Here is a 25098-nt window from a genome sequence, read left to right as displayed (position 1 = left end):
GTTTCAATTTCTTCATCTGAAAATTGTCTGTTCATATCCTTTGACCATTTGTCAATTGGAGAATGGCTTGATTTTTTATAAATTTGAGTCAGTTCTCTATATATTTTGGAAATGAGGCCTTTATCAGAACCTTTAATTGTAAAGATGTTTTCCCAGTTAGTTACTTCCCTACTAATCTTGTTTGCATTCGTTCTATTTGTACAAAGGCTTTTTAATTTGATATAATCAAAATTTTCTATTTTGTGATTGGTAATGGTCTCTAGTTCATCTTTGGTCACAAATTTCTTTCTCCTCCACAAGTCTGAGAGATAAACTATCCTATGTTCTTCTAATTTATTTATAATCTCGTTCTTTATGCCTAGGTCATGGACCCATTTTGATCTTATCTTGGTATGTGGTGTTAAGTGTGGGTCCTTGCCTAATTTCTGCCATACTAATTTCCAGTTATCCCAGCAGTTTTTATCAAATAATGAAATCTTATCCCAAAATTTAGAATCTTTGGGTTTGTCAAACACTAGATTGCTATAGTTGACTATTCTGTCTTGTGAACCTAACCTTTTCCACTGATCAACTAATCTATTTCTAAGCCAATACCAGATGGTTTTGGTGACTGCTGCTTTATAATATAATTTTAGATCAGGTACAGCTAGACCACCTTCATTTGATTTTTTTTTCATTAATTCCCTTGAGATTCTCGACTTTTTATTGTTCCATATGAATTTTGTTGTTATTTTTTCTAAATCATTAAAATATTTTCTTGGAAGTCTGATTGGTATAGCACTAAATAAATAGATTAGTTTAGGGAGTATTGTCATCTTTATTATATTTGCTCGGCCTATCCAAGAGCACTTAATATTTTTCCAATTATTTAAGTCTGACTTTATTTGTGTGAAAACTTTTTTGTAATTTTGCTCATATAATTCCTGACTTTCCTTTGGTAGGTAGATTCCCAAATATTTTATGCTATCAACAGTTATTTTGAATGGAATTTCTCTTTGTATCTCTTGCTCTTGGATTTTGTTGGTGGTGTATAAGAATGCTGAGGATTTATGGGGATTTATTTTGTATCCTGCTACTTTGCTAAAATTGTGAATTATTTCTAATAGCTTTTTAGTAGAATCTCTGGGGTTTTCTAGGTATACCATCATATCATCTGCAAAGAGTGATAGTTTGGTTTCCTCATTGCCTACTCTAATTCCTTTAATCTCTTTCTCGACTCTTATTGCAGAGGCCAGTGTTTCTAATACAATATTGAATAATAATGGTGATAGTGGGCAACCTTGCTTCACTCCAGATCTTACCGGGAAAGGTTCCAGTTTTTCCCCATTGCATATGATGCTTACTGAAGGTTTAAAATATATGCTCCTAACTATTTTAAGGAAAAGTCCTTTTATTCCTATGTTCTCAAGTGTTTTTATTAGGAATGGCTGTTGGATTTTATCAAATGCTTTTTCTGCATCTATTGAAATGATCATATGGTTTTTGTTTGGTTGGTTGTTGATATAGTCAATTATGTTAATAGTTTTCCTAATATTGAACCAGCCCTGCATTCCTGGTATAAATCCTACTTGGTCATAGTGTATTATCCTGGGGATGATTTTCTGTAATCTTTTTGCTAATATTTTATTTAAGATTTTAGCATCAATATTCATTAGGGAGATTGGTCTATAATTTTCTTTCTCTGTTTTCAGCCTACCTGGTTTAGGTATCAGTACCATATCTGTGTCATAAAAGGAGTTTGGTAGGACTCCTTCAATCCCTTGAGTAGGGTGTTTTCCTGTTTACTTCATTATGTATCAGTTCACAAGTTTTCCTCTATTTCTTTAAATTCTTTCCTACTCAACAATGCCATAATGTTCCATTTTATTTATGTCACCATTTGTTTAGTCCTTCTCCAATTACTCCACTACTCTGGTACGCCCTGTCCTTGGAAATATTTAAAACCTTCAAAGTATCCTGATTGGAGTTCTTAAATGTCTATGAAAAGCACCCCTTCTAACTTAGGCCTTTTCTACATCCATTGACTTCAAATTCTGTTAGCTTTTTGATAAGAATTATACCCTCGGCTTGAAACTTCTCCCACATTTTACATTCAAAAGGCTTTGACTCCAGGATGATTTTTCTGATGTTTAATAAGGCTTTGTTTCTTACTGAAGGATTTCCCGCATTCACTACATTCAAAGGGTTTGACTCCAGTGTGAGTTCTCTGATGTCCAGTAAGAGTTCGCTTTGTGATAAAGGATTTACCACATTCACTGCAGTCAAAGGGTTTCTCTCCAGTGTGAATCCTCTGGTGATAAATGAGATTTCCCTTGCGGTTAAAACACTTTCCACATTCCTCACACTCAAAGGGTTTCTCTCCGGTGTGAATCCTCTGATGATCGGCCAGGTAGCTCCGGTAGCTGAAGGCCTTTCCACACTCGCTGCAGGCAAAGGGCTTTGCCCCAGTGTGGGTGACCTGGTGTTTGAGGAGGTGGCCCTTGTCACGGAAGGCTTTCCCGCACTCGGTGCACCCGTAGGGCTTCACCTCAGAGTGCGTTCTCTGGTGGGTGACCAGGTGGCCCCTCTGCCGAAAGCCCTTCCCACACTCGGTGCACTCAAAGGGCTTCACACCTGTGTGGGTCCTCTGGTGGGTGATCAGGCCTGAACGCCAGCTGAAGTCCACCCCACACTCGGGACACACAAAGGGCTTCACCCTCGTGTGAGTTCTCTGGTGGGAAACAAGGTTTTCCCTCCGGGTGAAATCTTTCCCACACTCGTTGCACTCAAAAGGCTTTTCCCCAGTGTGGATTCTCTGGTGGTCAATAAAGCGGCCCCTCTGGCTGAAGGCTTTCCCACACTTCTTGCACTCGAAGGGCTTGGCTCCAGTGTGGATCCTCTGGTGGGTGACGAGGTTCGCCTTCCAGCTAAAACCTTTGCCACATTCCTCACATGCAAAGGGTTTGTCTCGGGTGTGAGTTCTCTGATGGGAGATGAGGTTCCCCTTCCGGCTGAAGCCTTTTCCGCACTCACTGCATTCAAAGGGTTTTACTCCACTGTGAGTTCTCTGATGGGCAAGAAGGTTTTCCTTCCGATTGAAGCCCCTCTCACATTCATTACATTCAAAAAGCTTTCCTGCCGCGTGAGTGCCCTGATGTCGAAGGAGGTCTGCTTTTTGGCTGAAGCTTTCCCTGCATTCACTACATTCAAATTGTTTTTCCACCTTATGAGTTCTCTGATGGGTGAGAAGACCTCCTCTTTGCCTCAAGGATTTCCTACGCTCATTACTTTTAAAAGGCTTAATCTGAATATTAACTCCCTTCTGTTTAGTCAAACTTCCCAAAAAGGCTTTCCCATAATTATTACATTTATATTTTTTCCCCATACAAATTCTTAGCTGTCCAGCGACTTTTGACCTTCTGCCAAAAGCGTTTCCACATTCATCGGCTTCTTGTAACTTTTCCCCAAAACGCACCCTATGAAATTTAACTAGGTCTGAGTGGTAACAAAAGGGTTTCCTGTATGTGCTAGAGGTAGTAAAGATCTTCCCTAAGGAGGATTTCTTACATGCTAGTGAGTTTGGAAAATCCCTAAAGTTTTTTCTAAGTTTATGGAGGTTTTCTCTCATAACTCCTCTCCATAAGGCATGAAAACCCAGACCCAAATTCAGATTTCTCCCCAAAGTACTACAAAGAGGCACAGTCCTCTTAAAAACTTTCCTACGAGTGATGGTTCTGGACCGACTCATCAGGGTGCTCGTCTTTTTTACAACATGAACACCACGTTCCTTGGCTTCTCTCCTCTTGGATTGCTCATGCTGGTGTTCTGGCACTCTTTTCTTGGATGACGCTTCTAGGCAACTATGCTGTGTCAGACTTAAGTTCTGTAGCTTAAACTTGGTCTCCTGACTCCAAAAATCTAAAAGAAATTTAACAAAGAATTATAAAATTATAAAAATTCACTAGCCACTATTGCTAAGCTTTGAGAATAAGTTCTTGTTTGTGTTTCTTCCATCAAAGAGAAGAGAGCTCAAATTCAGACAAGATAATAATAAAAACAACAAAGCTAATATTTATATAATGCTTATTATGTGTCAGGCAATGTACTAAGTGATTTTTAAAACCAACACCCATAAAAGAAGGCTCATTTAGTAGTAAGGGATTTTCCTCCTTGAGAAATGTATGTGATTTTATTAAAGACAAAACAGATCAAATGACATCAATCTGACTTGCATAAGATTATCTACAGAAATAAGAAAAGGTAAAAGCCTAAAGATGATAGGATAAAAGTTAAGAGATTAAGGACAATATTCATAAAATCTGGTTTTTATCAATTTATTAAAGTTAAATATGGTAAACCGATAAAATCTGAAAAGACACAATAAAAGCTGTAAGGGATAATTACCAATATAGGAAATATTAAGAATTCAGAAAGACTTCAAACATTAGACTGATGAACTGAAACTATGAAGAATATAATAGAGGCAGAGATTCCAAACATGGCTACCATGTGAGGACCCTCTGTCCACTGGACCCTCTGTCCATTGCCCTCCTTATCTCTATCTTCGCCTATACTTTAACTTTGCTTATTCAATAATAAACCTCTTTTATCAATCTAAAAAAAAAAAAGAATATAATAGAAATACTTGCAAAGCTCTACATGGGGGTTCATAAACAATTCCACAAGTACAAAAAAGGGGATACATGGCTAGACCATCAGTTCATCTGAAAAAGATCTGGGTGCCCTAGTGACCTTTAAGTTCAACACAGGTATATTATTTTACATGGACGTTAATACAGCTACTATGACCTTAGGCTGCATTAAAGAGAAATACAAAATCTTGCCCTGGATTATTGGGTGTCTCATTGTGGGTGCCACATCATAGGAAGGGTGTCGATAACTGAAGCACATCAAAGCCAGCATGATGAATGGCTCTGGAGCCGTCCCATAAACAATTTGACTAAAGTAGGGATGTTTAGCATGCAGAGAACTTTTTTTTTTTTTAAAGAAATATTAATTGGGAACTCCTGGTGAGGAAATTCCTTTACCAATGCATATTAATAACTTCACAAAAACTTAAAAGACTTAAGAAAGCTGCCTGAGGACTGAGGTTCCATTTACAGGTCACTAGGACACCCAGATCTTTTTTGGGTACCTGTGGTAGCCAAATTAAGATGTGTCAGACTTGGGCCTTGAATTATGGTCTTCAGAGCCTAATTCTCAGGCCTTCTCTCTATTACTCCATTTTGTCTTAGAAAAGATCCACAAGAGACATCCTAGAAATCTGAAAGTATCTGAAGGGTTCTTAGGTGCCCCAAAGGACAGAACTGGGGGCACTGTGAATACCCTGGCCACACAGGTCCTCACGTGTATGTGGTAACACAATTTGGTTCCAAAGGAGAGAGGAGACATTATTGCTCTTCACTCTTAACAGGAGTGAAGAGCTGTAGGTGTGGAACAATGCTTAGACTGTTAGACTCAGGTAATGATTTGCTGAGGAGTTGGGCAGAAATTTTGTTGTTGTTTCTTTTTTATTCTTTGCTATGAGGGATGGATCACTGAGTAAGGACTGGGGAGGCACATATCTGGGAGTGATAGTAGTGTGAAAACAAAATATATGAATTCTTTTAAAATGAGGAACAGTTTCAACTCTACAACAATTATATAAAATTCAAATGAAAATGACACAGAAACAGCATGAGATCCATGAAAAGAGTTACAAAATTGGATGTTCATTGGGCTCTGAAGAAAGCCACACAATATCACGCCATTGTTAGAGCTATGAAATGGTACAATGTTTTTGGAAAAGAGGAAAGTAATAGGCAGTAAAAACTACAAAACTGTACATACCCTCACACTGAACAATACTGGTTAGAATATACCCTAAGACATTACTGATGACGTAAAAAGACCTCCTTTTTATTAACAATCTGTTATGGAAGAAATCCAGGCTTTTCCCTGGGCCCATTTCCTTGTTTGAACCAAAGCCCTTGAAGAATTTTACTGACTTCTGCCAAAAATTCAGCCCATTTAGACCATCTTTTCTTGGAGTGACTTCCTGCCTACAGTATCCTACTCAGATTTTGGGTGGGCTGAAAACTTGGATTAGATGGCCCAGGGCCGGGGGTAATTTAGAAGTAAATGACATAAAACAAAGTTATATCCCCAGGCCCCTCATCAGGATAGGTCTTCCGTTCAGTGAAATATTCATTCTCTTATTAATCATTAACTAATCAGAGTTGATGGCCAACCTCAGGAGCACTCTCTCTTCCAAAGACAGATAAACTGAGCCCATAGACATGATAGCCGTTGGCATCCAAAAGAGTGTCACTGACCCTTTTATTATTAAAATGCTTATGTTATTAATAAAATGATTAATTACTCTTGAAGTCTTTCAACATCACATTCTCTATCGCCTACTTCCCTTAATGGAAGTCTTTTTAATGGAAAACACGTAGAAATGATCATGTGACAAAAATGGAGAATGGCCACATAAACTGTAGGAACTGTATTGCATGAAATTAGGCCCTGAGAAATTATAGAGAGGCCTAGGGGCCTTTAAGAGAAATCATCGTCCATCCTTGCAGAGGACTGGCTCCAAACGAATGTGAGAAGAGACAGTGACCTCTGTGCTTTTCGCTCACTCACCTGGACAAAGGCTCGTGGGGCCTTCTTCTCTAGGCCTCCAAGCTGCCGCTTTTCTCTCCAACAAGAAGAGAATATCCAGATTGGAGACAGGGACCCCTGTGCGCAGAAATAGAAATAGGGAAGGTGTGGGAACCCAAAGCAAAGAACTCATTTGTATCTGAGGCAGGTAAAAGAGCCGTGTCCTGGTCAGAAAGAAAAGGTCTAGGGAGCACAAGGGAAAGAGCAATCACCCTGGGAATACAGCGAACGGCACCGGGCACAAAACCGGAGTTAAAGGTTGGCTCTGGAGTAACTGGGAGCCACTGGCGTTCCCGGGGCACAGCAGAGTCGCCACACATGTCACCTTTTTAAGGCACCAGACTTTCATTAAGTGCCAACTACATGCAGAGAATCCCGCTGGGGGAAATGCAAAGCTGACCTCGAACACAGAGCCCGTCTGCATCATCTAATCTGGAAATAACAGATTTCAGGCAAAGATCCTGAGGAAAGAAGAGCTTTCCAAAAGGAGAGACTCTAAAATGCCAAAGGACTTAGGTCATCTCCTACAGGAGGGAGCCGTGGCTCTGGTCTAGACAACAAACAAGGACGGTCCTTACCCTGGGATCGGAACATTCTGTCTAAAGGCCAACAAAAGGTTTGGGATTGCTCCCCTCTCTTCTGTGACCTTGAATACTCTTGCACAAGTTGCCCAGACTGTAGCTGACTGGCACAGTCTGCACCAGGGGAGCCTCCTGGAGTGGGGAGGGGGCCAGCGCGCTTACCCACAGAGACCAGGTTCTGATAGTTCTCTAGCATCACATCCCGGTACAGGGCCCTCTGGGCCGGCTCCAGGCGCCTCCACTCCTCCCGAGTGAACTCCACGGACACATCCTGGAAGGTCACCGAGGTCTGAAGCAAACACACGTGCTTAGCAGGGACCAAGACCCCAAATACAACCTGATGATCATTCTACGCCTCAGTTTGGACCGGAGACACCGGGCTGCTGAGTTTTTCCCAGTTGTTTAAGTTCATTTTGACTTTTCCTCTCCAGAAGTGAATATCAACAAGACCAAGCACTTTAAGCAACAGCCCTGACCTCAGAATCAGCTTCCATCTCACAGATACACATCACCCATAATACCCCAAATAAGAATTCATCATTACTGTCTTCTGGGCAGACTAAGAAGGCCCCTCATTTTCAAACCCTAACAGCTGATCATTCCTCCCTTTGTACTATGACCTGGAACCCCTATTCCCCAACATTACAAATCCTATTTTATTATTTACCTAAAATGGGCCAAACACTGCACTAAGTTTTAAGTTGATATTTCCTCTAAGATCTGTGACCGATAAAAAAAAATCATCCTTTTTAATCAACATTCTCTAAAGCCTATGATAGACAAAGATACTTGCACACATTTATAGAGATGTAAGAATATATACAGCACACAAACATCTGTATGTACATAGATAGCCAAGTCATTTTCTAATACTTCAGTATTATCAATGGTTCGCAAAAGAAAAACCAAAAACACTTTAACAGAGTGAAAGGATGCTCCAAATTACTAAGAATACAAGGGAAGTGCTGATCAAACTCTGATATTGTAGCTCACGCCTGCAAAATGCAAAGATGACAAAAGATGGGCTAATCCTTTCAGAAGTACTAACAACCCCGTCTTTTCCAGGCGGTGAGAAAATGCTTTCTTAGGATCCATAGCACTGCTCCTCAAAGCTCTCAAAACAGGGAGGTTCCACACACACTTTCTATTCTTGATTTCTTTCACTGGAGAGTTTCCCACCTTTTAAAAATATCATTTCCTATGTTTAAAAGAACTGCACATATTTAACCTATATTAGATGACCTGTTGTCTTGGGGAGGGGAGAGATAAGGGAGGGAGGGAGAAAAATTTGGATCACAACGTCTTACAAAAATGAATGTGGAAAATTAGCTTTACATGTATTTGGAAAAATAAAATACTCCTGAAAATTAAAAAAACAAAACTGTGGGTCATGATTCCATATGTAATTTATTATCAATAAATGTTTGGCTTGTAGACCCATTTTATATACTTATATAGCGGGGTCGCTTAAAAATTTCTTGGGTGGAAAGGGGCCCCTGATCCAGTCAGGAGTCTTCTGGGAATGTGCAGATATTTAATTTCTCCCACTGCTCCTGGGGTAATTTTTAACAACAACAACAAAAAGCCCTCCTTAGCAAATGATACACATTCAGACTAAAATTTGTCTCATTGTATGACAGATATATTTCATTAATTTCTTTATGTATTGGTAAAGTGACTTGCCCAGGTTCACACAGCTAGGACCTCAGATTGCTGATTCCAGGGTCAGTGAACCATGCCCTGTGGCCACCTTGATGCCCCATGATGGACACTGGCTAAAATGGTTTCTGAACTTTCTGGAAGAGAATACTGGAGGCTCAGGTCCCCGGATGGGACTCGAATGAATTGAGATAATAGATCTGAAATGCCAAAGGACTTAGAAAATAGAAAGAAATCACTCTAAAACACTTAAAAATGATACAGGATGAAATTATCCAGAACAAAGGACCCGAGACTCACCTGGAACATGGCAGTCATTCTCTCGTGGACGAAGGCAGAATCTCGAGGGTGCTGAGCTGGAAAAGAACAGAGCGATGAGGGGGGGAAGGAGCCTCCACAAAGTCCTCATGAACACGAAGGACCCTCCCCCTCCCCCAAACTCTAAGGTGGTCTGCTCCTTCCCCTGAGCTTGGGGTAAATGGGAAATTCCCTCTTGTCCAGCCGGACTCCTCTGGTGACTGCCAACCTCACCCCCACATGCTGGCACGGGGGCCTGATCAAAGCTGATCCAGATACACCAGCCCAGGTGCTTAACCGGAGCTGACTGACACACACTGGCATGAGGTGCTTGGTCAAAATACACACTGGCACTGGGGCTCAATCAACGCTGAGACATACAGTGGGGCTCAATCAAAGCTGAGACATACAGTGGGGCTCAATCAACGCTGAGACATACAGTGGGGCTCAATCAAAGCTGAGACATACAGTGGGGCTCAATCAACGCTGAGACATACACTGGGGCTCAATCAACGCTGAGACATACAGTGGGGCTCAATCAAAGCTGAGACATACAGTGGGGCTCAATTACAGCTGAGACATACACTGGGGCTCAATCAAAGCTGAGACATACAGTGGTGCTTAATCAAAGCTGAGACATACAGTGGGGCTCAATTACAGCTGAGACATACACTGGGGCTCAATCAAAGCTGAGACATACAGTGGTGCTTAATCAAAGCTGAGACATACAGTGGGGCTCAATCAACGCTGAGACATACAGTGGGGTTCAATCAACGCTGAGACATACAGTGGGGCTCAATCAACGCTGAGACATACAGTGGGGCTCAATCAAAGCTGAGACATACAGTGGGGCTTAATTACAGCTGAGACATACAGTGGGGCTCAATCAAAGCTGAGACATACAGTGGGGCTCAATTACAGCTGAGACATACACTGGGGCTCAATCAAAGCTGAGACATACAGTGGTGCTTAATCAAAGCTGAGACATACAGTGGGGCTCAATCAAAGCTGAGACATACAGTGGGGCTCAATTAAAGCTGAGACATACAGTGGGGCTCAATTACAGCTGAGACATACAGTGGTGCTTAATCATCGCTGAGACATACACTGGGGCTCAATCAAAGCTGAGACATACAGTGAGGCTCAATCAAAGCTGAGACATACAGTGGGGCTCAATCAAAGCTGAGACATACAGTGGGGCTCAATCAACGCTGAGACACACGCAGGTGCTTAATCAAAGCGGATCCATAGCTACATCGGCACAGGTGCTTAATCAAAGCTGACTGACACACACTGACCCAGGCGCTTAATTGAAGCTGACAAACACACAGATACACACAGACACATATACAAGCGCGCGCACACACACACACTTACACGTGTATCCCCCCCCCCCCTCACTCTCAGCCGGGCTCAGCCCCCGACAGGCTGAAGGGGCCAATCACAACTTCCTCACTTGGGACACAGGGGGCCGCGGGCCCCTCACTGCGGGGGCGTCTCCTGCTACCCGGGGAGATAAGGGGGGGTTGGGCCTCCAGGGCCCACCTCCCTCCCCCCACGGACCCTTGCCCATATACCGGAAGTCACACGCCTCCATCCACACTGACCCCTGCCCTTCCTCTCCCTCACACCACCTCGGGCTTGCACACCGGCCGCTACATGTATATTGTAGGAACCCCGCCCCGCCCCGCCCCGCAAACACCCGGCGCATACTCACGAGCCAACCCACTCTGCTCTCTTCCGGCAGAACTGGGTTCGGGGGCCGAGCACGTGGGCGCTGTCCCCACCCCTTCTACTATTGCGCACGCGCATCCTCACGCTAGCCCACTAGTAGCCTGGGGAGGGCAGAAAAAACTGATGCTGAGCATGCGCAGTCTCTCTCGGGACCTGTTGGAGTAAGGAGGGCAGGATGGAGGAGTGTGAAACCTCGGACTGCGGCTGCGCACTCTCTCTTTCTCCGCCCCACCCTCCAACCCCGCCCAGATCAGCCATTCATTCAGAAGTCGGCTCGGAGCGGGGCTGGTAATCGGTGTTCACCACACTAGGAGAAACTCGTACTCCGGACTCGGAAAAGCCATTCCCACCATGCATCGCGCCAGCTGGAGTTAAAGGCATCGGGACCCTTTGGGAAATGGAGTCCGGGCATGAGAAGGGTCAGCCTGGTTCACCCGGCGCCTGGCTTTGCCGGACTCCATCCCCCAGGGGCCCCGCGGCCCTCTCCCGGACTCCCTCTGCTTTGCTGGCGGAGACACGAGTCTTCCCCGAATGCTCTCCCTTCTGCTGTTACCCCCGCCCCTGGCGGCGCCCCGCACTCCTCCTGACCCTGCCGGGTTCCCTTGGCCGGGAGGCGGGAGTGCTGGGCGGGCCCTTCCCCGGCGCAGGGGACACAGGGCAAGTTTAGGGTTTATTTCTTTGGCCAGGACGCTCACCAATGCGGGCGTCGCCAGCTCGGGCTCAGTGTTTGCGGGGCTCCGAGGGAAGGGGAGGAGGGGGCAGGTATGAGACGCCCCCACACTGATGAGGGTCTCAGCGGGTGTTGGACGGAGAGGAAGCGAAGAGCGGCCGAGGGGAGGCACTGAGGGAGAGCAGTTTAGTTTAGCGCCCCTTAACTGAGCGCTCCGTGGTTGGCTCAGGGCCCTTTTCCAAGGTCGGCTCTGGCCCTCCAGGAATTCGGGCTCAGCTCCCGAGGCCTCCACCGAGAGGCTGGAGAAGAGACAGGATCGGGAGGGACTAACTCAGGGCTTCCTTTCTGACCTGGAGCCCGGACACTGAGAGACCATTTCTCTCTTATTTTCAGAATCAATTAACACGGGGGAGAGGAACCCAGGGCTTTTTCTTTTCCATTTCTCATTCAAAGGGGAGCTTCGCAAGATTTCTTCTAACATTGACCCCACCTGGATCATCTTTTCTAGGGGTGATTTTTACTCCATTCAAGTATAAAAGAGAATTTAATCTGGGTGAATTCCAGCCCATGTGTTTTACTGATAGAATTGTGGCGTGTGTGTGTGTGTGAGAGAGAGAGACAGAGAGACACAGAGACACAGAGACACACAGAGAAAGAGAGACACAGAGACACAGAGAGAGAGAAAGAGAGAGACAGAGACAGAGAGACACAGAGAGAAAGAGAGAGACAGAGACACAGAAAGAGACAGAGACACAGACACAGAAAGAGAGAGAGGGAGGGAGGGAGAAGAAGAGGAGAGAGAGAGAGAGAGGGAGGGAGGGAGGGAGAGGGAGACGGAGAGAGAGAGAGAGGGAGGGAGGGAGGGAATGAGAGAGGGAGGGAGAGGGAGAGGAGAGAGAGATCCCTTTAGATTGCCCAAGGCTGGGGGTAGTCTGGGTAGAGAGGGGTAGGAGTAACATCATCAAAGTTATTGAATAGCTCCCCCCTTATGATATTCATTCTCACTGGTATCAATCAGAGTTGATTTCCACCTGTAGGGAACGTATATATACTCAATATAAGTATTGAGAGGCCTCCATGATGGTCTATGAGAAAAAGCCAAATGACCATTTTATTCATTGTCTGCCAGCCATAATTAATAAAAATATCAATTACAGAAATGCTCTCTATTGAACTGTTTATTCATGATATTTTAGGAGACACTGACTAGCACTTATTGTTGGGGGAGCAACAGAGCAGTGCAGAGGGAGCAACCACCAGGATGGCTTGTGGGGATGTGGAGGAGGGGCCATTGTGGCCCCTTTCCCTCTCCAGAAATGGCCAGACTTTCATACTTAAAAAATGATGTTCTCAATCTCCATGTCTCTGAGTCTCTAATGGCCAGTCATGGCTAATCGGTTTTGTGTACGCTTTCCTTATCCTGAACTCCCAATAATTATAGGGAGAATGAAGAACCTTTTGAAACCATAGAGTGCCATAGAGGTAAGGCGGGGACCGGGAAGCAGCTGGGGGCAGACTGGTGTAGACCTGGGACAAATCCCAAGCCCCAAGGCTGGTACAGACAGGGACACTGAGTCAGCAGCCAGAGGGCCTAAAAATACACCTTTGTGAAGCACAGAGAAATTCTCACTCCAGAAACTAGGGGGAAAGAATGGGTTCTGGAAGGCAAAGAGTGTTGCCTTAGAGAAATGGAGAACTAGTGGGGAATATGATAAAACAAGGGTGAGCAAGATGAGGAACCTGGAGCGCTGGCTGGGGGACCGAGGACTTTTTACCAAAATGTCAAAACCATTGAAACCTAAATTTAAAACACTTCTTTTAAAGACATAGAGCATTTTCTATTTAAGAAATTAGAAGGGAAAAATCAGCTCCATTTCCCTGAAATGAGTGGTTTTTACCCCCATGGAAATGGAAAATAAGAATAAAAACAGGGGAATATAGACCATGCAGCATCCCAACATGGCGGCAAAAGCACTGAATTAAGTTAAGCATCATTTGTCCAGGAACTTTAGGGGATTATGTTCTGTTAATCTAGATTTTGGGGTCTGTAAGGCAGAGAGTAAGCTCTCAGCAGTGGTGGTTCCATGGCCTGACAAAGCCTGCTGCCCTTTTCCTGTGATCTCATGAGCCAAAGAAAAAAGGAGGAAAAGAAGGAGCGATTTTTCGATGAAAGTTTCAGAACTCTCTATTGTGGCCAAGTTGGGAATCAGGAATGGAGAGGCAGAGAGAGGGAAGGAGGGAGATTGAGAGGGGCAGAAACATGAGACAAAAAAAGGGTGGGGGGGCCTAGAAGAGAGAATCTTTCCCCCTTTTGTAGAAATTTATGGGATTGCAAACTAATTAAAGACTAAATTGGTGGGGGCAGCTAAGTGGTGCAGTGAATAGAGAGCAGCCCTGAAATCAGGAGGACCTGGGTTCAAATCTAATCTCAGATACTTAACACTTCCTAGTTGTGTGACCCTGAACAGGTCGCTTAACCCCAATTGCCTCAGCAAAAAAAGAAAAAAAAAAAAAAAAAAGAAGCTTATGAAGATTAAATTGTTGACCTCAGTGTAATGTTTTTTTTTAAATCCCGGAGTTGCTTTGATTAATTTTCCCCGTACTGAAATACTCCAGCGGGACTGAGAGTGCAGCTCCCTGGGAATGTTAAAAAGCAGAAACTTTCTGGAACTTGCAAACAAATGGCCCTTTCACCCCAGACCCGTCCAACACTTGCCCTTCCCTGGAGGTCGAAAGATTTATTGCTTTAGTGCAGTGGAGGATGATGGTTTCAGTGACTGGAGACTAAACAGAATTGAAGCTGGTATAAAAGTAAGAGAAACACCTTCCCCCCTTCCCCTTAACTTCCCCCCTCCCCAAACTTAGAAGTGATTTTCAGCCTAGAGTCCCAGCCTCCCGCGGTTCAGCGAAGGTCTCAGCGGCTCTTAGCTTTTCCTCCAGCCTGGCGAGAAGCGGGTGGATTTAAATGGACAAGGCTGATTGTTGGGAGGACGGCCAGATTTCATCTCGGGAGAGCGCCGCTTCTGCCCGCTGGCCCGCGGACCACGACCGAAGCGAACGAGTTCCCCGGGTGACCGAGCCACGGCCAAGAGAACTTCTGCCTTAATCGAACTGGAAGCGGTTCATGCGCTGTGAGGAGACGCCGATCGGAGAAAAGCCAAACTCCGCGACGAAAGCCGAGACACGCGACGGAAGCTCTTTGCTGATTTGCAAAAGAGAGAGGCAGCTGCTTAAAACGGAGCTGGTCCTCACAATGCTTTGGGACCCGATGTGGAATAGAGAAGTTCGGGACTGAGAAAGGAGCAACACGGGGTCTCGGCTCCAAAAGATCGGCCAAATCTAACCTGGGTCCCATCAGTCAGAAAAGAGAGAATGGAAAGAAACGAGCGTTCACTGGGACACGCTGTAGATCGAAATTCAGATACGGGACAGTGAGCCCTACGTAAAATATAGGCTCTTAAAAGGAGAGAAAATGTCAATGTAAGGCCGGTTTGGTTCTCAGCAGCGAGATAATCCAAGCAGAGATTTTTATTATTATTATTATTATTATTATTATTATTATTATTATAGCTTTTTATTTACAAAACACGTGCACCGGTAATCTTTCAACTTGACCCTTGCATAAGTAGAGATAAGTATGTGAGTAGCCCTCACTTCCCCCAGGCTATCAGCATCTTCCAAAAGAAAAGACCGGGATTCAGGAAGGGAGTGAGTGCTGAAACGCTAACACTAAATCCCTGTGACTTCCAGTCAGTCTCTCCAAGGGATGTTGTTGAGCTGCTCAAACCCTCCGTTCCCGGCCCGCCTCGTCCCTTTCCATTCTCCTGACTCGACTCTCCCCGGGTGTCGAGGTCCTATGCTCCGTATCACACCCCCCCCCCCCCCACTTCCCTCCCCCGGCCCAGGTCTCGCCACCTGCCCCGTTGTTACGGCTGCCTTGGTTATTACTTTTAATGGCTTTCCAAGTGCGCGCCTGTCGCAGCTTTCTCCCTCCCCCGGCTCTTCCCACCCTTTCTGTCTTCTCATGCTGGCCTCCCCAGCCTCAGCCCAGCTTCACAGCTAGATTCGAACTCGGGTCTTATTGCCGGCAGCCTGGAGCCCTGTCCACTCCCCCCCACCCCCCCCATACGTAGCTGCCCCCACACTCGTACAAGGTGTTTCTGGGATTATTCCCTACGCCCTGGGTTTGTACAGTCATTTGCATGTTGCCTCTCCCATCTCTTTGAAACACAGTAAACAGTCGGTATTTAATAAATGTTGGCTGTTGTGTTGACCTGGTGGGGGAGGGAGGAAGTTAGTGGCTGGGGGCGACCAGGAAAGAATCATGTGGAGAGTGTCCACGAGCTGAACCTTGAGGGGAGTCGGGGACTTCTGGGGGGTGAGGAGGGAGCGCGAGGATGGATCGCAGGGCTCGGTCTAGGTCCCAGGATAGCTTAGGGACGCGGCTGAGGGGCCGGGAGGGAAGTTGGGCGGTCAGGCCTGAAACCCTCGGCCTCCCTCGGCCTCCCTCCGCCTCCCTGGGCCTCCCTCCGCCTCCCGGCTCATTTTCTCCCTTGGAAATGAGGCGCGAGCCTCCTGGGCCCCTGCGGACGGCGGGTCCAAGGACCCCTTTGGTACATCCATCATGTTACGGCTGGGTTACCATGGAGACCAGTACCATGGAGATCCAGCCCCCGCACAGCTTTAGCGCAAATGCGCAGGCGGTGGTTGTTGGAGGCGCGCCCGCCTGGCTCAGGGGGAGGGAGCGCCGGAAGCTCGCCCGGGGCCGCCTCTGCAGCCGAGGGCCCAGCCCGGGCCCCCTGGGAGGGAGCTGCCCCGCCCCCCATCCCATCTCCCACTGAATTCCGTGCGGGGCCGAGCGCGTGGGCTTCCCCGGGGCCCCTTGGCTCCTTGGGGCAGGCGGTGGGTCTCAGCACAGCGAGCGGCCCTCAGTGTTAACTGGCTGATGGAGGGAAGGAGGGGGTGGACACTAGGCTCCCGGGACAAGCTGCCCGGGAGTCATCCCCACTGACAGTCATCCCCACTAACAGTCATCCCCACTGAGGTTCACCTGGCAACCCCTGGGGGCCTGAGCTGCTCGGGGTTTTTGTGTAACTGCCTTCTGGTCCCCTGTCCCCCAGCTGTCACACGGTGCTCCCCGACTCTGGGCCACCTCCCAGGCTCTTCCTCCCGTCCCTCTGCCTTGTCCCCCTCCCCCATTTTCTCTCATTTTCTGTCTCTGTTTCTCTCTCCTGGGTCACAAAGGCCACCCCTCCATGCAGCCCCTCCCCTAACCCTCCCTGGGCCCTGGTCGTTCTGGAACCATGGACAAGACCCCTTGCGTCACTGTCCCTCTCTCGGCCTTGGGCACCCACCTCCACGCAGTCCCCGTGGCTGCCTCCCCCCCATTCCCTACGGCCCTGACCAAGCTTCTTGTCGCACTGGCCACTCCTCTGTCCCCCGGGCCCCGTCCCTCCCAGACGGGCCCCCCTTTCTGTGCCTGCTCCCCAGGCCTGGGCGCCTCCCCCACCTTCTCCTGCATCGCGGTTCAGCTGAAGTGTCGCCTTTTCTGGAAGTTTCCCTGGAACCGCTCTGGGCCGATTCATGTCCCAATGTCTTTCCGTCCGTCCTTGCTGTGTCCCTGGCCCTGACACCGGGGAGGGAGGGGACCCCGTGACGAGGGAGGGCTGTGCAAGGTCACTGCCAGATCAGGAGCCCTGGAGACAGCTCGGGGGCACGGAACCCTAAGCAGCGGGGACTGCTGCCCTCTGGCACCTGGACTTATGCCCACTCTAGGGTGGGCAGCCCCCTCACCCCCCCAGCCTAGCCTGGGCAGTGCCCAATCTAAAGTGGGCAGATCCTTCACCCCCCCAGCCTAGAGTGGGCAGGCCCCGCCCCCTCCTCAGCAGAAGTGTCTGTGGGCTTGAGGAGGGGGTCAGGACGGAGGGAAAGGGAGGGGCGTGGGCAGTGCCCAGGGACACACAAGGTGCTGCCCCTCAAGGATGCTTCTCTGACATCAAACAACAGACACAAGCCCTTTCTCTCCTGTTTCTGGGGTCAGAGGCCATTTCTCTGGAGCAAACCCACGTGGCCCTCAGGGCTCTGGGCGGGGGCGCTGCCGTCTGGGGCCCACCACAGGGAGGGCCGGGGTCCGGAGCCAGGGCCACCGTGCAGCTGAGGGAGCACCCTGGGCCGTGAGTCTGGACAGGGGCTTCCCTGACCCACCAAATGGCTTAGTTTCCATCCCTGGGCAAAGTCTGGGCCTAAAAGGCTGGAGCCAGGGCAGCTCTTGGACTGAGGTAATTCAGGTGGGATGTGGAACGCTGCACCTGGCTGCTCTGGATCGGGCCGGGGCGGCTCAGTGGGTGAGGGAGGAGTCTGGCCCCATGGAGGGCACTGAGGACCAGGGGCAGCTCAGTGGTTGGGGGGAATCCGGCCCCATGGAGGGAGGGCACTGAGGGCCAGGGTAGTTCAGCGGGTGGGGGGGTCTGGCCCCATGAAGGGAAGGCACTGAGGGCCAGGGGTGGCAGGGCTTTCCCCAGAGTCGGGAGGAGCACGCAGGGACCCCAGCACGATGGCCGATGGCCAGTTCTAAGTGGCCGCCATGTGTCTGAGTGGGTGGAGAAGCAAAACTACCATCTAAGAGGGAGCCGCTGAGCCAGGAGCGGGGGGCTGAGGGTGGCCACCGTGATGGGCAGAGAGCCGGGTGCTTCCTCAGGTCAAAGTGGCTCAGCCCCTGCTGTCCTAACGCCGGACAGCCCATGGGTGCCTGGTCTGAGATGGAGTCGCTGTGGCTCCCAAGGGTCAGTGGGCCCGAGGTCCTGCCCCTGGGGGGCCCCGCACACGCCACAGCTCACTGATCCGCCTCCTCAGGCAGAGACCCCCGGACGTTGGGCCGGGCCCCCTCCTTCACTAAGTGCTCCGGGCTGCTGAGGGATCAGGCTTCCCAACCCTCAGCACCCCCAGCCTGGCCCACGCCCCCCGATGGGGCCCAGAGTGTTCTGGCCATAGCCAGATCTGGAGGGAAAGGACCTCGCTTCCTTTCCCGTCAGATTTTCTGGGTTCTCTCCAACAAGAAGACCCTGAGGTTTCCCACTCCCCAATTCGGAGCCCCCTTCGCCGGGCCGCTTGGGGCGACGATGCAGACCGGGACGACAGAGGAAGAAAAAAGGACCGAAGCAGCAGGTAGATAAATTACAAATTTCTTCCAAAATATACTTACATTAAATAGCATCAACATTCCATGAGGAGCTGTACACGGGTGATCCCCGGCCCCGTGGCGCGCCACGGCCCAGGGGTCCGCGGGGGGCCCGGGCGGGCGCCGGCCGACCCCACTGTGGCGGTGACAAAGTCTAGGCAAGCTCTAGCTGGTACTGATCTCTTTAAATTTCTCAAGAATATCATCAAGAGGCTATACAGTACGGGTTCAGAAAAGTAAACATTTTAAAGCAAACAACTTTTTTAAACCAAATACACACAAGTTCTTGCTGTATTTATGTGGAGGTCTCCATGTAAAATGGACAATCAGGAAGGTTCTCTTCTTCGGTACAACACGGTCACGGGACGTGTACAAGCCAGCGGGGCGCAGGGGGGCTGGAGGGGGGAGGAGGATGCTGAATATTGGATTTTCTTTCATTTTGTAAGTGATAGATACAACTTGGAGGTGCAAACCCAGGCCGCCGCCGTCCTTCATCATCTGGCGTAACGCTTAATGTAATCTTCAACTTTATTCCGGAAGTCCTCCTGTGCGGGGAGAAGAAGGGAGGGCGTTAGGGGCGCGCGCTCTCCGGGACGACGCCTCGACCGCAAGAGGCTCCAGGGAGGCCGGGACGGGGACCCCTTCGTCCATCCCCCCCGCCCGGGCCGGGCCAAGCCCAGGAGAGCAGCATCAGGTCGGAGGGGAAGTCACGGTCACTTACTGCCTCACTCCCCCACCCCCCGTCTCCAGCCACTGAGTGGACATGAGTGTATTTGTGTCCCTGTTATGGAAGAGTTTGGGGGGTCCAAGAAAGCAAATTTTTCGTGCTGGATCGCTGCTGTAGTGGGGGCAAGGTCAGGGCAGGAGGGAGGGGGAGGGGAGTTAGGGCCAGTGTCCCAGCAGCCTCCAGGGACGAAGTGACACCCTGAAATGCCCCCGGGCACACTCCCGGGCAGAGGGAGCTTGGCTGGGGGGGGGGGCACGAAGCTTCTGGGGGTTGGGGTCAGCTGTGAGGACTGACTTTTGGCTGCAGACCCCCAGGAGGGAAGTCTAAGGTTCTGGGAAGGGTCCCTTGGGCCCGCGATGACGGGGCAGGACCAGCTGCGGACTGCCGGGCGGCTGCGAGCCTGACAACATCCCCTGAGTTTTCTGGAGGTTGGACTGAGAAGGATAAGGGTCAGGATTTGAATCCACAACTTTGAGGGAGACCCTTTTCCATGGTACTGTCTGAGCCAGACCACGTTTCCCTCCATTCTCATCAGAAAGATCAGTGCCATTCCTCTGGTCAAAACGGCCCTCACCCCCAAGTCCTTCTGGGTCCTCCACACTGGCTGTCCCGAGATGTCTCCAACCCAGAGATCCCAAACTGAACTTACCCTTCCTTCCCTCGCTCCAAACTTGCCTCTTTCTATCCAAGGCGGCCCCCTTCTTCCAGCCTCCCCCTTAGCTCTGCCTTAGACCAGCGCCCGAGCCTCCTTACTGGCCTCCCTGTCTCTCCCCATCACAATCCATCTTCACGCCAACTGCCAGGGCGTTAGTGCCCCACCATGTGACTTCTAGACTCGGTCTCCTCCAGAATCAAACAGAGCTTTTCCTGTTCAGCTTTTACAGCCAGCCACACCCCGGCCGACCCCCTCTTTCTAACCTCACCGCAGGTGACTCCATGGGAGTCTGGACAAACAGACCCACCTGTCGTGGGCCCTAGCCCCATCTTCTCCAGACCCAGAATGCACTTCCAAAAATGTTGTATTCTATTTTTTACTTATTGGGTTAGTCATTTACCAATTTTATTTTTTGTTAATTTTGTTGAAACTTTTTAAAATTTATTTTTTAATTTATGGAATAAATTAAGCATTTCCACAAGACAGCATATATAATGAAAAAAGATGATTGCACATAATAAATCAATTACGTACAACTTGCCATTCCCTTTAAATATATGATAAAGTCATGTAAATTTCTTTTTTCCTCCCTTCCAGTCCCATCCCCCCATACACTTTCTACCCATTTCTCCCTCAGAAACTGATAATTTTCTTCCTTCAAGGTACAGCTGAAGCGTCACCTTCTACACGAAGCTTCTTCTGATCCCCTCAACAGCTGGTAACTTCCCTCTCAAAGTCTTGGTGCTTACCCACTTTGCAATAATTCTCTATTTTTATTCCACATACTCTTGTTGCTTTGTGAGAATCACTTCAGTTATTAAATGTGTATCCCCCAAACCTAGCACACAGCAGGCACTTAATTAATGCTTATTGATAAATTGGCACTTAAGTTCTGACCACCATTGCCCACTCTCTCCCCCTTCTCCCTGTGAGGACCTTTCGTGATCACCCACAATTCCTCCCCACAGCCCCAAGCTTGCCCCAGCCGGTCCCCTCCTATTTCCAGCCGAGGTTTAGGAGTCTGGGTTATAAATAGAGCCGCCGCTCGCACTGTTATTTGAGGCAGGAGCAGCATGTAAACATTGGGAACGCAGCTCGTTTTAAGAACCCGGGACAGCCCAGAGAGAAGCGAGCATACGCCAATGTTCTATGCTGCTGCTCATTGAACAAACGTCCTAAAAAACTGCTTCCTTCAGGAAAGAAACAGATTCATTTCTTCTGGCTGATTTTTTTTCTCTCTTGAGAAAAAACTACTCCCCAAAGAAGGGAAAAGCAGAGTCTGGAGGTCTTCCTTGCCCAGAACAAGTGGAGCCTCAGTCATTAAATCTTGGAGGCTGGGTGAAATGCAAAGGCAGATTTTATTTACTTGAGTTTCTGAAGGTTTGTACCAGAAACCCCCCTTCTTTTCAGGCTCTGGAGCAGGAAACGGCCTCCCAAAGACCAGGAGAATTCAAATGAAAGGAGTTAAATGCTGCCTTTGTACGGGAGGCTGCTAGCTATCCCCATCTGATCCAGAAAGCTGGGGGTCAAGGGCACTTTCATTAGCCTTGCCTCTGGGAGGGAGTTTCTATCCATCCAAGGAAAAAGGCTTTTTCAGACTAGGTGACTCACAAGCAGCATCTCAGGGTGGTGCCTCCGGAGAGGAGGCCGGGACCCTGGGAGGCTTCAGGAAGGAGGACTCTGTGTCTCCGGCCAGGCCAGAGGGGCCTGCAGATCTGGGGGGCCCACGAGAGGCACCGGATGACTTACTTCGAGAACAGGAAGGTTTTTGTTTCTGTTTTTTGATGGGGATGAAGTTTTCTGACCAGCAGCAATGGGGTCCAAAGAGACCCACTTGGTTCAGTGGAAGGAGCATGGAGAGCTCAGTCAGGCTCCAGATCAAAGGGTCTTCAGACAGAGAGGCTGGGGGGCTGCTTGTGGGACAGTATAGACGGGAAGCTGGTCCGTGACCTCAGTGTTCTTGTCCACCAGGGATTCTGGTTTCTTAATCCATCGGTGATTACCTAATTTGTCACTAGGTAATTTCGTCAAAATAAAACGTTCATAATGAGGAACATAAACATCACTTGGAGCAGTTTCTAGCTCTAAGAAAATTCTAATTAGGAAAACATAACTAAATTAGCATCCATCATCTATTTCCCTCATTTATTTCCATCCTGAATCACCGGAACACGTCAAACTGTAATTCTTGGCCTGGAAAAACAATCCTCTCTATGTTAATAGTGAATCATTCTTGCTCTCTGTATGAAGTCTCCATCCGTCATACGATTCTCACTAAATGTCAGGATATAAGATTACATGGAGTAAAACTTCATTAAATCAAAAAGGACCGCTCCGGGGAAAAGGTTAATTTGAATGGCAATCCCTCTGATTTTTGCAAATAAAATTTGACTGCAATCTTTTGTTTTCACAGACTAAATTTCCCACTATATCTCTTTCCATTATCCTCTTCCCAGAGAGCCATTCCAAACAATTAAGAATTTTTAGAGTTAAAAAAAAAATCAGTTTCTATTAAAGGAGCGGCCTGTCCTGGGCATGCTGAGCTGGGGCGGCCTGGGGTGCACTTAGGCAAGGCGAAGGTGCACGGTCCCAGACCGGGAGCAAAGGCAGAGGGCAACCAGCATTCTCTAGTCTGGTGTGTGGGGAACAGGAAGATGATGGAGGGTCCGTCTGCCAGGTCTGGGAGTGAGGAAATGCTTCATCAGGTGTCTCTTAGGAAGGCTAAGAACAAGGAGAGGAAGGGAAAACTGGACCAGGAGGCTCAGGGCATGGAGGCGAGAGCTGGCCGAGACAGAAATGACAGAACTTGGTAACTTAGGGCAAAAAAGGAAGCAGCCATCTTGTCTTCAAGGTTTTAAGTGACTGGGAAGATGGCAGGGCTATCAACAGAAAATGGCTGAGGGGAGAAGATAATGTTTTATTAAAGAGGAAACGAAAAGATTCCCCCATTTATTTCATTCTCCGTTTTGTCTGTCAAGTCATCCCATTATACCAGCTCATCAGATATTTCTTAAGTGATAGAGAATCTTGAAAAAACGATTGAAATCACACACAATAGATGATTTCAAGCTTCAGTTCCTACTTCTGTCAATCACTCTGCAAATTCTAAGGAGACATTGTAAAAGCCGGGACAAGACCTGCATTTTGAGAGAACATCCACTTCCACTGGCCCAGTCCCTCAGAGCTCCTTTTGACTGGAGAGCTATTTAGAGTAGCTTATTTATCTGCACAGATTTCTGTAATGGGAAGTAAATGTCAAGAAATGTGGAAAAAAGAACACTTTAGCAAAGAAAAAGATCTTAAAATTAAAAACAAGCCCTGATGGCTGCAGATTGCTACCCTTTGTGACGCCAGACTGCCCATCTTCAGAGCCGCAGGATTTTGCGTAATTCGGCTCCATCAAACAGAGCTTTCGCTTTCTAAGCCGTCACCTTTTGCCTTCAATCACCTTGCTTTGGAGAGAAGCCTTTGAGGAGCCATCACTAATTCCATCCTCCAAAGGGGTCACTACAGAGCTAATGTTGTCCTGGGTGGTCCTGGGGGTCGGAGGGCCCACAGCGAGGGGGGCGTCTCTCCGGTCAGGCCTTCACCAGTCCATGTCTGGAGGATCATCTTGGGCTACAAGCCAGTGCTCCCCTAGGGAAGGGAGAACAAACTGATGGCCAGATCCTTGGGGATCACTGGAAGAAGAGAGGCTCAGGGAGCGAGCTGGCCATGATTCAGGCAGAGGAACTTGGCTCCATGCTCAGAGGGCTGAGCCAGAAGCCAGGGGCCTGGAGAAGGGTCTCCAGAAGGGGGTAGAGAAGGTATTCTGTTCAGATGAAGGGGGAGCTCCACGCTGAGCTGCTCTCTCTCTCGGAGATGCTATGATTAGTACATGGAGGGTTGAAGGATTTCAAGCTTTACTGAAGAACCAGATCCAGAGATTGCTAACTGACAGAACCTGGAGATCTCCCCCTCTTCTGAGTCCCCAGGCCTCTGTCTTTAGCTCGACATGTTTACTGGGCAATTTGCAGGGAGCCAAGGAGACAGATGGCACGCTCATCTGGTTCTTAGCTCAGAATGAACAGGATAGAAGTGAACAGAGAGAAAGGAAAGGCTGAAAACTACCCATGACTCGTCTACAGGACCAGAGGGACCTGGCCCCATGCCCTTGCCTCAGACACTCCACCTTCTGCCGGAAGCCTTTCCTGATCCCCCCAAACGCTCCTGCTCGTCCTCTCGAGCCATCTTGTATTTGTTCTCTCCACATAAACCCTTCTCTCCTCTCTTTAGAATGGAAACTCCTCAGGAGGAAGGCCTGACTCATGCTTTGTCTCTGCCAGGAGAGACACAGAGGCTCTGGAAATAAAGGCTGGCTGACCAGAGCCAAGGCAGGCCAGGTCTGAGGTTCGACTTCCTCCCCATAGGATGGGCCAGCCGACAAAAGAGTGAAATAACCACTGGGGGAAGGGCTGTGGGAGGATGGGGTCTGAATGTGCCCTCCTGGTAGGCTAGCCTTCACCTGCCATTCCTGAAACAGTCCGCATCCATACCAGAAAGTCACTAAATCATCCTTATCCTTTGGCTCAGTGACACTTATTACGCGAGTACTCCAAGGACAAGGACAGAAAGTCAAGTCCAGGAAGATTTCTAGCTCTACTTTCTGCTGTTTCAAAAAATTGGAAACCCAGTAAGTACACCTATAGGTTGTTGGACTGTGTGCTCTTTCTTTCTCTGTATTCCCGGTGCTTAGGCTAGTGCTGGCACACAGTAGGTGCTCAATAAATGGTTTTTGAATTCAGAGTTATTTTACTGTACAGTAAGAAATAAGTCACATACCAGATTCAGAGAAATACAGAGTCTTATATGAACTGATGCAAAATGAAGTTAACCAAAACACAGTGACCAAACAAGAATAGTGGGAAGAGGAGGTGGGGGGGAGAAAGAGTCGCAATTTTGACTTCAGTAGTG

At 48.3% G+C, this 25098-nt stretch overlaps 2 protein-coding genes across 2 annotated transcripts in view; both read right to left on the bottom strand.

The window, feature by feature from the left end:
• Positions 1–1665: 1665 nt before the first annotated feature.
• LOC127563065 (zinc finger protein ZFP2-like) lies at positions 1666–10990 on the bottom strand. The gene is made up of 5 exons (XM_051999271.1): positions 10900–10990; positions 9186–9241; positions 7389–7515; positions 6628–6723; positions 1666–3897 (listed from the first exon to the last, which is right to left on the bottom strand). The coding sequence occupies exons 2-5, from the start codon at positions 9201–9203 to the stop codon at positions 2093–2095; spliced, it is 2046 nt and encodes a 681-aa protein (XP_051855231.1). The 5' UTR covers positions 9204–9241; positions 10900–10990; the 3' UTR covers positions 1666–2092.
• Positions 10991–18751: 7761 nt separating this feature from the next.
• The window catches only part of UBE2F (ubiquitin conjugating enzyme E2 F (putative)), an 85620-nt gene continuing 79273 nt past the window's right edge, over positions 18752–25098 (bottom strand). The window contains exon 10 of the mRNA XM_051999270.1: positions 18752–19308. Coding sequence (XP_051855230.1) covers positions 19258–19308 — 51 coding nt within the window. The 3' untranslated portion in view covers positions 18752–19257. The remainder of the gene's footprint in view (positions 19309–25098) is intronic.

Source organism: Antechinus flavipes, chromosome 4 (assembly GCF_016432865.1).
Source record: "Antechinus flavipes isolate AdamAnt ecotype Samford, QLD, Australia chromosome 4, AdamAnt_v2, whole genome shotgun sequence".
In the NCBI taxonomy this organism is placed as follows: Eukaryota; Metazoa; Chordata; class Mammalia; order Dasyuromorphia; family Dasyuridae; genus Antechinus; species Antechinus flavipes.
This window is presented reverse-complemented; position numbering and strand designations above follow the sequence as displayed.